Source organism: Propithecus coquereli, unplaced genomic scaffold (assembly GCF_000956105.1).
Source record: "Propithecus coquereli isolate 6110/MARCELLA unplaced genomic scaffold, Pcoq_1.0 Scaffold7, whole genome shotgun sequence".
NCBI lineage: Eukaryota > Metazoa > Chordata > Mammalia > Primates > Indriidae > Propithecus > Propithecus coquereli.
This window is the reverse complement of record NW_012153062.1, coordinates 23,987,940-24,002,195: the sequence shown is the minus strand read 5'-3', so window position 1 is coordinate 24,002,195 and position 14,256 is coordinate 23,987,940. Positions and strand designations below refer to the sequence as shown.

At 39.8% G+C, this 14,256-nt stretch overlaps 1 protein-coding gene across 1 annotated transcript in view; it reads right to left on the bottom strand.

Annotated features, from left to right (window-relative positions):
* The window catches only part of ERICH3 (glutamate-rich 3), a 132,593-nt gene that overhangs the window by 90,359 nt on the left and 27,978 nt on the right, over positions 1-14,256 (bottom strand). The window contains exons 2-3 of the mRNA XM_012661042.1: positions 3,054-3,147; positions 191-316 (exon numbers count right to left, since the gene is read on the bottom strand). Of these exons, the coding sequence (XP_012516496.1) occupies positions 191-316; positions 3,054-3,147 (220 nt within the window). The remainder of the gene's footprint in view (positions 1-190; positions 317-3,053; positions 3,148-14,256) is intronic.

The following is a 14,256-nucleotide window of genomic DNA, read 5'->3' as shown; positions in this document are numbered from 1 at the left end:
AACTGAAATGAAGAAAAGCTTACACTAGCCTCCTGGCTGCTGGCTGCCCAGAGAGATATACAGTATTTCTTTGTTCCATTTCCTTTTTAATGAAATACAGAAAAAATTTCTCCGCTTTCTGGGTAGAAAAGCATTATTAATTATCATATTAGAAAATATCAATTATAAAGAAAATAGTAAATATTTGTACCTCCATATCAAGAACCTTATGGAAAATAGCCTGGGCTAAGCACTCCCGGATATATTTCTGGTGATCTCGCTTCATGATATTTAGTTTGTATTCTTTTTCAGAAAGTATTCTTCCACTTCTTGTGATCTGTCATGAATAAATAAAACATACATAGAAATATAAAGTAGAAATGCGTTGTTAGTTACCAAAAAAAGGAGGCAGGGAGGCAGGGAGGGAGGAGGGGGAGAGAGAGAGAGAGAAAAGAAGGAAAGAAGAGGGAGAGGGAGAATGTGGCAGTATCTTCTAAGCCTAAAGGAGTATACCACTATGGCTGATACACTTTCCTTTTTAATGAATATTTCATAAGGCAAAAAGGAGAAAGGCAGTCTTATATACCCATCATTGTGAAAACACATGCAGGTGGTGCACTTGACGTTTAAAACAAGGTTTTCATTAGAGTAACAATTTTCCCTTGATGGAACCCAGGTGTTCTTTTCATTTCTCTTTTTGAACACTTTCCGGGGAGACGAGGGTGGGGTGCTACCTTGAAACAATGGACAGGAGCAGCGATCACAGGACTGATGATCTCACAGGAAATACTCTGAAGGGCAAACATGCGAGCTGCAGAGAATATCTTATCAGTTCGTTTTAAAAATAATTGGTTTCATTACTTTGTTTTCCCACTGCTTTTTCTTCTTCCACTCTCCAGCCCAGAATATAATTTAATTTGTTGTGATTCAGAATTTTACATATTATGCAATACTATAGATAGAAGGTATTCAATATTGGTTTCAATTGGCATCATTACAAGTCCCAGGAGTGGCAGTTTCTGTTTTTTATTTACTTATTTCTCTTTTCTTTTAATCTTTCTTACGAGCGTATTTGTTATATTTTTCTCTATCTCCTATAAGCAAAAGGTGTTATCCTTCTGAATTGTTCATCTTCTTGTTTTCCACTTATTTAAACTCTGTTCTCTTCTTGAGGTTTAATGCAAGCTATATATTTCTTAATAATTTTGTTCTTAATTTTGCTATCTGTACTTTTTTAACACCGTTGCAACATATTGGACTATTGAGATCACCTAGAGTTATGCTACAAGTGATGGGTTATTGATAATATTTTTTAAATAAATACATTGTTCCAATGGAAGAAAGAGGTGTGGCTATAGAAAGTGCTTGGAATTACAAATAAGCCAGCTAGTCTTTGAATGTGTTATCCATGAACTATCATGTCACGTGGCAAATTAGAGGAAAACGTTATAACGTCCTGACTGCCACTTCCTTGGCAGTGAACATGTGTCATTGTTATCTCTTCTCTGGGACTACACCTGATCTCCCCAGCTGGACTGGAAGCTGCTATAGGGCAGGGGTTCTTAAACTTGACCTTATATTGGAATCACCTGGAGGGTTTGTTGAAAAACTAATGGGCCCCACACCAGAGCTTCTGATTCAGTAGGTTTGGGGTAAGGCTCTCGCATCTGTATATTCTAACAAGTTCCCAGGTGACGCTGGTTGAGGACCTATATCTGAACCAGCACTCTAGAAAAAGGGCTGTATCTTTCTTGTTTGAGTTTCCATGCAGTGTTCAATAAGTGCTTGTTAATGATGCTGGTAAGTAAATACAAAGTCCTTCCCATTTGTACATGAAGCTCACAGACCACTATCCAAAGCAGTGATGTTAATAGTAACAATAATATCAACACCCATTTATTGCACACCTCTAACTGCCACAACAGTCCTGAAGGCTGGACGCAGTGGCTCACACCTGTAATCCCAAAACTTTGGGAAGCTGAGGTGAGAGGATCGCTTGAGACCAGCCTGAGCAACATAGCAAGACCCCGTCTCTACAAAAAATGTAAAAATTAGCGGGGCATGGTGGCACACGTCTGTAGTCCCAGTTATGCGGGAGGCTGAGGCAGGAGGATTGCTTGATCCCAGAAGTTTGAGGTTGCAATGAGCTATGATGATGCCAGTGCACTTCCACCTGGGTGACAAAGCAAGACCCTGTCTTGAGGGTTGGGTATCGTTATCCTCATTTTACAATTTAGGAAGTTGGGGCTGAAAAAGTTAAGAGAGCAAGAGAGTGATTTGCTTAAGATTCTAAGTCTTATAAATGGCAGAGCCAGGTTTCAGCCAGTTCTGTCTAATAACAAAGCCTCGGGAGTGGAAAAGCAAGCTCTCTGAGATCAGCTAGAGTGCCAAGCACATAAACAACAATTAGAAGCTCAATGCATGTCCTTTCAACACCATGGCAACAATAGTTAAGGAAACCCACTGTGTTTCAAGAAGCTAAACAGCTAACTGCTTTCCATAACCACACCCCTTTCTTTCAATGGAAAACTATAATATTTTTAAAAGGTTTTCACATTATATACATTTAGGGGAATGGAAATTTCGTGAAAAAAATGGTTTTGAAGCTCTATCAATAAACCATCACAGGAAATAAAAACTTTTAAACATTCAAGGGGAAATGTTGAACGGTTCATGTCTTCCACACCATATTCTGTGAACATTAAAAATAATATTTTTTCTGAAGACTATAGTCTTCTTGATCTTTAATCCCTAACAGTTTCTCACTCACAGAATGTGTCCAATAAATATGTGTTGAATGAATGAATAAACAAATAAATGAAACATGCTGTTGGAAACTCAGAGGGCCTTTTCCTCAGTCACTTACAAGTTTCGTTAGCAGTCAGTGAGACCTGTCTTCCCAACTTTTAAAACAGCCTCAGATAGATAAATCAGAACTTTAGAAAGGAAGGGATTTTTCTAAAATGAGGAGGAAAAAGATGTCACTGATTAGTTCAAAGAGGAAACCTGTAAAGGTATGAAATTACTGGATTTAACGAAACAAGAAAGTGCGTAGAAAGTAAACCAAATCTTACCAGCCCTGATCTCAAGAGATGTCGCCTTATCCTTGTATTGTTAAAATATCCAGCCAGGTGTTTATCCGTAAGGCTATCATATGCTGCAAGTAATCTGAAATAGAAAAATAGAACCATGAAGATTTTATGAGGGCTGCTTGATAACCAAGGAAATTCTTAACTTTCTCATCCCCAACCTGTGCATAACCATTCACTCATCCAGCCAGCCAGTCATTCAGGAATGTGTTTAATTAACACGTATTGAGCACTGACTATTTTCTATGTCTTATGGTAAAAACCGGAGACAGTTCTGACATTGGTTATCCTACAGACAAGTATGGAAATCAGACATGAACAATTAAACTTCGTGGAAAAAGTCCAGTAATAGAAATATGCAAAAAGTCCTGGGAACACAGAGAACGTAACTGCCAGCTCCAGTTGTCAGAAAAGGCTTCGCAAAGGAGGCCTAATGGAAAAGCAATGGCTCCTTCAATGGACTCTTCAGACTCTCATTACACACCCCAAACTCTGGCAACTGAAACTTACCTGCACTCTCTCTTGTCCAGAATACGACACAGTCATTACTCTACTGTGAAGGCCCTTTGCTCACCTGTCAGCCAGTGGATAGCACCCGTGGTGCACGAGCATCTCTTCTCCCAGGAAACATACTTCCTGATGTGTACTGGGTGTGTTGTGTTGCTTTCCACCCTACTCCCATAAGATCCTGACTTACACTTCACATCACACAATATGTAATTGTTTATTTCTTAGTCTTTTCTGCTAGATTGGAAGGCCAATATAGTGCATCCTTACTGATGTCATCTGTTGTGTACCTAAATAATAATGTGTCCAGTAAATAAAAACACAATTTTGTTTGGGACTTATTTTTACTGATCTAAGTTTCTAAGTTTAAGCTCAGCATTTTTGAAGCATTAACTCTCTCATATATATCAAGACAGTTTCAGTAATTCCACAACCGGTACCAAAAAAAATAATTCATAGATTAATTTTGATTTTTAGGGTCTTTTAAGAGATAAAAGAGGATAAATTGGTTCCTTGATTACATGCTGTACCTTCGTAGATGGTCAATCTCAGTCTATAAATCAATGTTGAGCCCTATTTTCTCTGTTTTAACCTATTCCTTATTAATTATTCTGTGCCTTACAAAAGCATACACATACATGTATGATACATGCGCACATGTACATACACTTTCATACAAATACATATACATAAATGTTAGTATATACAGTAGTTCCCCCTTATCCATGAGGGATGCATCCCAAGATCCCCAGCAGATGCCTGAAACCATGGATAGCACTGAACCCTATATTTTCTGTGCTTTTTCAAACTGGTAACCAAGACAACTAATACGTGACTAAGGGGTGGGTAGTGTGGCATGGATACACTCGACAAAGTGATAATTCACATCCTGGGCAGGACGGAGTGGGAGGGCATGAGATTTCATCAGGCTACTCACAATGACATGCAATTTAAAACTTACAAATTGTTTATTACTGAAATTTTCCATTTAATATTTTTGGACTACAGTTGACTACAGGTAATTGAAAACACAGAAAGTGAAACTATAGATAAGGGGGGACTATTGTGTGTATATATTTGAAATATATACAGACAGAGACAGACAGAGGGAGACAGAAAGAGGCAGAGAGAAAAAGAGAACAAGCAAGCCTAAACACAGCCCTAAAGTAAAGCTGCCCTTCTAAAAAATGCATACCCTGTTACCTGCAACAAAGGTTTACAATCTGTACATTTTATGCGCAGCTGATCCTTAACTTATTCCAAGACCAGAGCAAGGACTCATATTGTGGAATCGAGTAAATGTCATTAGCAACAATTTTATTTAGCTCTTTGCACTGCCTTAATTACATGGAGATGGTATTGGTGACCTCTTCTTGTCTCTTTTCTCCTTAACAACCCATTGCAGGAAAATTCCATGCTGTCAAATGGTAAGAAAAGTTTAATTTTGTCCACAAAAGAGACTGAAAAGCAGTTACAAAGCTTAGAAGCCAAGGTGCCACATGAGGGTTGCAGACATATGAACAACTGCGGAAACCATTATTTCGCCGGGTTTATGTAAAAAGACAACCCAAGAGCTTCAGTAAAGCACATAGAAAACCAGCCCCAGATAATGCTTTGAAACCATCTTTTAAATGAACTGTCTTGGTGTCCTATAGTTCATCAAAGGTTTCCTGTCTCCAAAAGGTCAACATTGTATACCTTACCCTTTCTAAATCTCAGAATATCTTTTCAGCTCCTTATTTCAGAAAGGTGAGCAGGTGTCTCTCAGTCCTAACAATCACGATTCCACAGTTCACAGATTCTTAAGATAAATCATTAGAGTGATATCATATATAGTCTTTTGTCTGTTTTTGACGCTCAAGTTTTTAAAAAAATCAATAGTTTTGGAATAGCTGGGAGTGCTAAAACCCTAATTAAATGAAGTAGGATCAAAAAGTTGGGGTAACATGGACCCCACCTTCCCTAATGACTGATAAATTATCCTATTCTTTTAATTCAGCCTTTGTAACTTCTTTAATATCTAGGTCTTAGTAACAATGCTTAGCCAATTCTGGCACCACCTAATTTTAATTCTGCTCTCTGGGGCTCCTGCTCAATGAACACATGTGCATGATGCCCCTCAAGCCTTACTGAAAGGTCCAGTAGGTCCAGTTGGCACGAAACCTTTGTACACACCAGTTGTCTCTCCTTGTCCTATTTGGAAATAAACATGGGTCCCTGGTTAGAATGCCATTTATAAAGCAATTCCTTTCACAGCTATCATCATACGACTGGCCTTGGTAACACGGATGAATAATAACCAGCAGGGTCCACCAGGGCTCAGTTATTTCTTTGTCAGACAATGTCCACAATTTTTTTAACTGAAACTTTAGATCAACAAATTGTTTGAGAGCAAGAAATTGCACTAGAGTAAATTACATATAGATTTGGTAAAATGCTCAATACAAACATTCCCATTGTATACCTATGTCACCCTCTTTCTGACCATCAAGACTCCGTTACCAGGGAGATGGTCAGAGTGGGCCAGTGTCTCAACCACACCATTGACTGTCTGATCCTTTCTGCCACGGTCCTCCTCATATGTGCGCAGTGTGGACTTGTAGCCTCTCTTTACATTTACTCAATGATAAGAGCTTTACTGACCCAGATGCAAACTTAGGTTAGTAGAGCTTTTCCAATATTTCTGCCTTTGGCTGCTGCATTCACTGTCATTTTCCCTCCACTTTTCTTTCCCTTGCACTTGGCATAACCACAGGCCAGATCAGGTCACCTTCCTCTGGGCTGGGTGACTGTGCTGCACGTTGAACACTCCATTCGTTTTGTATATTACTCTTTGCGTCTGTTGTCAAAGCTGGACTTCCTGGTCACAGTGCCTCAGCCCTGGGATCCTCCCCTGCTCCCTGTCCATCAACAACTCCACTGGTCACAGTGACCACCATGCCATTGTGACCATATTATTCACCGGACACATTGTTCACACCAAGCCCCACAACTCACTGGCCAGACCAGTCTAACATGTTTGCTTCTTTACATGATGGACAAGACTGTTTATGCATCCCCTGGTCACTGGGTGAACACTGTCCCTATGCTGGGTCCTGTTCCCCCACTTCAATGCAAACCCCAATCCTTTTAGGGCCTGCAGGTTACAGGAGCTGCAGCTGAGCCACTGGGGGTGTCACCTTCCCTGCTGCCACTTTTCAGCACTTAACCCTCAAACCCTTGCCTCCCACCATGTAGAATTTACAAACAGGGCTCTCTGGTAATAAGTCAGTGATTCCTATCAATCCCTCCATCTGGCCCCAAAGAGAAAAAGTCTGTCCCATAAAGACCCCAACTAAAATGAGAGGCACCATACTAGTTATTAATCACAAATATTCATTGAGTACTGACTATTTTAGGTCATTCTGTAGGGCACTGGGGACACAGAAATGGCACAGACATTGCACTCATGGAGCTCACAATCTAGTGGGGAAATACACATGTACATGCTGTGTATGTGTATATATACTTTATTTCTTCCTGAATCATAAGATTATTCATTCACAAATAGTTACTGAGTGTCTCCATGTCAGACAGGGTGCCCTGAGCTGGGGAAGGAGTATGATATCCATATCCCACTCTGCAGATTGCAAAGCACTTCCACATACATAGTCTCATTTTAATCCTTTTAGGCCTTTGGAATATGAACAATATCTAACTATCACAGCTCTTCCACCTTCCTACAATGGAAAAGCTTCAAAACAAGATTATTGCTTAAGGTGAGTCAGTCCAAGGAAAACCTAATTAAGGCCACATTTCTTCGTGCGTCACGCTGATAAATCATTTCTTCTGTCCTGAAGCACCATTTAACCCCGACCTCCTCACCCTGTACTGTCCGTTCCACACTGTTGGCCCTTCGGGAGGGAAAGGGATACAGCAGTTATAGCTCCAGCTCCGGGTCCATCCTGGTGCCAACATTACCGGCTCCATAACTGGGAGCAAGTGACTTAACCTCCCTCTGCCTCAATTGTTCTACCTTCCACAAAACACTAGGACATGAATACAATTCAGCCAAGTTCTTTGCCAATGTATAACAAGGATCGTCTTTTCTATAGTTTCAAATAATATGTTCCTCTTTTCCATTTGAGACCTCATCAGAATGACCCTTATCATCCATATTCCTTTCAACATTCTATGCATGATTGTTTATGTATTCTTTAAGAAGAGGAGGGTCTTTCTCTCCAGTCTTCCTCTTTTTTCCTGACCACTCACCAGAATCACCTTTAAAAATTCCTTCACGGCAATCTAGGCTTTCTTTTTTAGCATGGACCTCTAAACCCTTCCAGACTTTACCCATTACCCAGTTCCAAAGCCACTTGCACATTTATCGGTATTTGTCATAGCAGCACCCCACTCTCAATACCAATTTCTGTCTTAGTCTATTTGGGCTGCTATGACAGAATACCATATCCTGGGTGGCTTATACAACAAACATTATTTCTCACAGTTCTGGAAGCTAGAAGTTCAAAATCAGGGTTTTGTTCTTGGTGAAAGTCCTCTTCCTGGTTTACAAATGGCCGTCTTTTCATTGTGTGCTCACATGGCAGAGAACAGAGAGACAGGCAAGCTTTTTCATGTCTCTTTTTATAAGGGCACTAATCTCTCATGACCTAATTACCTCCCAAAGGCCCCATCTCTAAATACCATCACAATGGGGATTAGGATTTCAACACATGAATTTTAGAAAGGTACAAACATGCAGTCAATAAGAAAAAGTATAATCATCCCCATTTTGTGGATGAGGAAAACAAGTCTTAGTTTAAGTCACTTGTCAAAAATCATATAACCTAAAATTTGCTTCTGATAATATACAATAAATCATAGTGAACAGCACTAACCAAATCTTGCTAAGGTGGGGACTGGAGGATGCCAAGAAATAGAAAAATTTGAATTATGAAATACTCACCAAGAGATGTAATTCCACCAATTCTCAAGAAAAGAGATAAGAAAATTTTAAATGAAAATTCCTATAGGCTTAAATAAACAAATATATAATTTTCCTTTATAATTAGCCAAATCACTAGCATAAAAACAATGTGCTAAAATCTTTAAGTCAACTGACCTCTTAAATATATATTCCTGCAATATGCTTTACACTAAAGAATTTCCCTAGCAAACTTGTTCAAAGAAAAATAAAAAATAATTTTTGTACAACCAGGTTAGTTTTATGTAACCCAAATTGTGATTTTGCCCTTCTGAATTAATGAAGTCTATATTAGTTTCTTATTGCTGCTGTAATAAATTAGCACATACTAGTAGCTTAAAACAACACAAATTTATCACCTTATAGTTCTGAAAGTCAGAATTCCAAAATGGGTCTCACTGGTCTAAAATCAAGGCAGCATTCCCCCTGCAGGCTCTAAAGGAGAATCCATTTTTTTCCTTTTCAATCTTCTAAAAGCTGCCCACATTCCTTGAGTCTTGGCACCCTTTTACTGCCAAATCCAGCAATGGTTGATCAAGTCTTTCTCACAATGCCATCTCTCTGGTTCTGTCTCTGTCTTCTCCATTTAGGGACTCTTGTGATTACATGGGGCCAACCCAGATTCATTCAGGATAATCTACTTATCTTCAGGTCAGCTGATTAGCAACCTTAATTCTACCTGCAACTCTTCCATGTAAAGGAGCATATTCACATGTTCTGAGGACTAAGGCATGGACATCTTTGGGGGCTATTCTGCCTACTGGGAAGTTTCTCCCATATGCCACACACCAGGGAGCAGAAACACTGGATGCTGAATGTGACAGTGATCAGGCTGTGTCTCAGTCTGTTTCACGCCACTATAACAGAATAACACAGACTGGGTAATTTATAAAAACAGAAGTTTATTTCTCACAGTTCTGAAGGCTGAGAAGTTCAAGATCAAGGTGCCATCATCTGCTGAGGGCCTTATTGCTGCATTATTGTAGGATCCCCAGTTCCCCTGCTTTCTTTCTGTGTCCTCACTGAAAATCACAGAGTACCTTGACTGCTTTGTACCCCAGCCAGCTGCAACATTTCCCAGCAGGCTTGAACCCAAACTGGGTCCTTGAACATTCCCAGGCACAGATAAGAAACTGGCCCCAACCCTGAGCCAAATTTCCTAAACCTTCATATAGACTCCATATCCTGACCCCCCTCACCGTGGACATACCCAGGTAGCACATTCTTTTTCTCTCCTGCCCATTGCAAGGAGATGCTACAGCACTCTGTTCCCCTAATAAATGCTTTGGACTGATCACTCTGGCGTTTGGTGCTTCTTTCTCTGGAATCCCAACCAGCCCTATCTCTGGACAGTTTATGGCACTCTTTTGTGGGAATTCTCCTGCTGTCACTTTTGGGTGATTCCAGCCACAGGTTCAGTGGGACAAAACAGCCATCACATGGCAGAAGATGGAAGGACAAGAGTGCAAGAGAACGAGCCCACTCCCACGAGCCCTTGACTTGGGTTCCAATTCTAATTCTACTGCTTACAAGAAACATGACCCTGGAGAATTCAATCTTCTTCCCCTATCAATTATCACCATGAAGTAAAATGCTGGGACTACTTCCTGAAGTGGCTGATCTAAATTTACTAGCCTGGAAATATATTTACTTGAAGCTACTACATCACTGGATTATAGACATTCACATGTGGAAATAACCACGTAGGATCTGGCCAACTCCCTCATTTTACATTTGGGAAACTGAGGTTCTAAAATCTGGCATTGTTCATCAGTGAACCCAAATCAAAGGCCTCAAAAAGAAGATGCCAGAATGTCACAGGAGTTTCCCTAGAATTGTACCTATCCCTTTCCTAGGGTCCTTATGTCACTGCCTTCCACTGGAATTTCTTTCATCCGTGTATAACCACTCCCTTTAGATGCATATAATATTCTTTCCTGTATTTCTCCTACAAGGTGTGATATGGAGCCAGGCACACAGTAAACTGTCACGAACTCAGCCAATATTTGTTGTGTGATTGAATAAATCAGTTAATGAAAACAAAATATATTGGCCCAATTCCTTGCTACATATCATTTTTAAAAATCCACGTGTGAGGACCATAACCTTTCTTTTCTTTTGCTTCAGGACAATAACTGGAAGCAGTCTATGTCAAAAGAGGTTCAAAAGGATGCTTTATGTATTTTGGCTTTTTTTAAATGCAGAGTGTTCCATGTGGATGATCCTACTAACAATGCTAGTTTGGGGCTTTTTGTTTTTATTTTTGTTTTTGTTTTTATGGCCAAATCATGCCTTTGCAGTGTGTTACAAATTGCATTAGGGAAAAAAACTTCCCAGAGAAGCAGCAAAATATCCTTTTGAGGAAATTTGGAGAAAGACAAATAGAGAAAAACAATTGACATGAGGGTCAATTATTTCCCATTCCTTTATAAGAAAACTCTTTGCCAACTAAAATTAGACCATGAGTCTCTGCAGCCTGCCACTTTATAGAGGGCGATTGAACTGGTATCATATAAATGATTTTATATTACATTCTTCATTCTTTTTTATTTGCATCAAAACCTGCCAGATCTCAGCAATTATGCTAAATATTGATTTACAATTTCTCTCAGCTTATTCTAACAAGGCAACCAGATGAGAACCATAATATTATTTTATTTATAGCCTTAATACGATGGTTTGAAGCGACTAGTAAAAACAAGACTGGTCTCCAACTGTGCTGACTGCTGGGAAGATGGTTTTGCAGTGTTCACAGATGAAGTAGCAGGAAAGCGGGGCATGGGAGGTTCAGTAGGCCTGGGACCCACTGAGTTTCATAAGTTGCCTATGAGACATGGTACATGCTTCCAAGCTCTGCTCTTTAGAATGTTACATGTTTGAACAGAAAAAAAAGAAAAATGTGGCCACTTAAAAAAATATGCATTGATGGAAAAATAGTATCTAAATTAAGAGAGATAAATGAGGCTGTTCAGAGGAAAGGTGACCAGAAGAGAAAGTGCTGGAGACCAAAAATTTTCATCACTGGCATTTTTTGAGCACTTACTTAAATGTTTGTAGTGCATAGAATATACACTCTATATAACATGTACTACGTATTTTAATTCTCACAACAATCCTGTGAAGTACTGTTATCCTCCCTCTTCATAGATGAGTAAACTGAGGTGTAGATTGGTTAGATAACTAGTTCATAACTAGTTTAAAGGTAGATCCAGGACTCAAACCAGGATTGTTCTGCTGTAACCACAAAACTGAATTGTGTTTTATGAGGTACAGTGAAAAGCCCTGTAGAGTTCAGCCTGGAGGAAGAAAAATGTAGAAGGGGTCAGATAAGCAAATGGTTGATCTGTGGGCAATGGTGAGAAGGGCAGGATTATATTTCAAACAACAAGGAGTGAAAATAAAGGAGGATGTTTTGGTCTGATAAAAGGAAAGTTGCTTAAAAGTCAAAGGAATGGCCCGTAAGATGGGGTGCCCCATGCTCCTAAGACTGGTTTCATGACAGCAATAGAGAAGTTTTAAGCATGAAAATGGCATGACCAGATTATTCCAAATCTTCTTAAAACCAAAATCCTCCTGCTGTGCCTTGAGGAGGCAGATCTAGTTAATACCTTCACGCAGTACTACCTCACAGTAGATGAGTTTGACATCTCAAGTGAGATTTTCTGAGTTTGAGTCCTAACTAGATTATGTAGTTGATTAGTGATCAGGGGCAAACTACTTAACTTCAGTGAATGTTGGAAGTTATTACTGAGTGTATGCCTCTTCTCCCATCACCAATTTATAACCAAACTGCAATAATATTCTACAGGTAAAACTAACTACTCCTTAAAGACTTCCACTATGAGTAACTTCTCCCCATATTTAACTCCCCCCCTTGGCAGAAAACTCTTCCTCAGAAGAGTTTACAAATAAAATCTATTTCTCCCTACTCGTTCCTCAAAGAATGGTTAGTTGATCATTATTGCTTTAGAAAAAGGCTCACATAAATCCATGGACTATCTTCTTGGGGTTAGAAAACCAAGTTCTTTATTATCTTTTCTCTATATTATAAACTCCATGAGGGTATTAACTCGATCCTATTTACTAGTACCTGGTATTTCAGGTACATAGAACAATGCCTAGAATATATTTTTTTTTTGTTTGAGACAGAGTCTCTCTTTGTTGCCCGGGCTAGAGTGACTGCCGTGGCGTCAGCCTAGCTCACAGCAACCTCAAACTCCTGGGCTCAAGCGATCCTACTGCCTCAGCCTCCCAAGTAGCTGGGACTACAGGCATGTGCCACCATGCCCGGCTAATTTTTTTTCTATATGTATATTTTTAGTTGTCCAGATAGATCATTTCTTTCTATTTTTTAGTAGAGACGGGGTCTTGCTCTTGCTCAGGCTGGTCTTGAACTCCTGACCTTGAGCGATCCACCAGCCTCGGCCTCCCAGAGTGCTAGGATTACAGGTGTGAGCCACCGCGCCCGGCCTAGAATATATTTTTTGAATGTACAAATAAATGTCGTTCCTTTTGTGCATCCTCAAATTTTTTTCTAGTTGTCAATATCCATTTTCAGCTCAAAAATTGGAAAGTAGCAGTATTTTAGAGAGAATACAAAAAACCCTCCATGTTATTCTATTTATACATTCTGATACCCAGAGCTGGCTTAAGTGAAATTAATAAGTAGGTGAAGATTGCTTTGCACATTCCCAACTTTCCTTTCCTGTGTCCCTTCTCACTCCTAATGACAATCCTCCTTAAGGTAGTAACCATCTGGCATTGTCAGTTTCTTCTTCCTCCTTCTCCTGTACCTCTTCTCCTCCTCCCCCTGCTTCCTTGTTCTCCTTTTCCATCTTAGCTACTCTCAGGAAAGCGATTCTCAGAATTGTTCAGAACACATGCTGAAATGCAGTTTGGGGGTACAAGATGGTTATTAGAGATCAACACCCATGAAAGAAAAAGGGCAGAAGCAGGACTGAGCAGAGGGAGAAGTCAAACTGCACACAGACCACACAAAGCCTTGGCCAACCTACCAAGGAACTCGGGAGCAAGTATTGCTCCTCTTGGTTGCCCAGTGTCAGTCTGAATGGCAAGGCCTTTATCCTTGTCCATGTTCAGTCACCAATGAGGACTGCCCAGGAAGGATGTGACCTTGGACTAGGGTGTACTCTTGAGCTGAGGCAGATCTTGAAGATGCTAACTCCTGGAACATCAACAGAGGACATCTCCACAGATGGGCGGCAAGTTCTTCCATGAAGGGGGATCTGGATGGCACCTCTCAGGGTCAATCACAGCAATGCATCCCCTCTTGCAGGGATATTTGCATGTTGACAGGATTAAAGCCTTAAGTCCAGGGCACAAGCTCTGATTATAAAATATTAAGAATCAGAAACCATGCCCGAGAGGTACTTTTGGAGCAGGGAATGCTTTCTGAAATCCAATACGGAGATAATCATCTTCTCTATTTCTTAAAGATCCTAATTGCTTTAACCACACCAGTCTAAGTTTTGGAAACAAATATCACCAAGTAGTACAAAATATTGGTGACCTTTGATCTCATAACTGGTTTACATTTGAGAATTCTCTTTTCTCCTTTCTCGTAATGCAATCTGAAATTTTCTTTGATAACTCTCACTTAATTTACTTCTAAACAAAATCCAAATTTTTTTTTTTTTATTTCAGCATATTATGGGGGTACAGATATTTATGTTACTTATGTTGCCCTTGCCCCCCCCC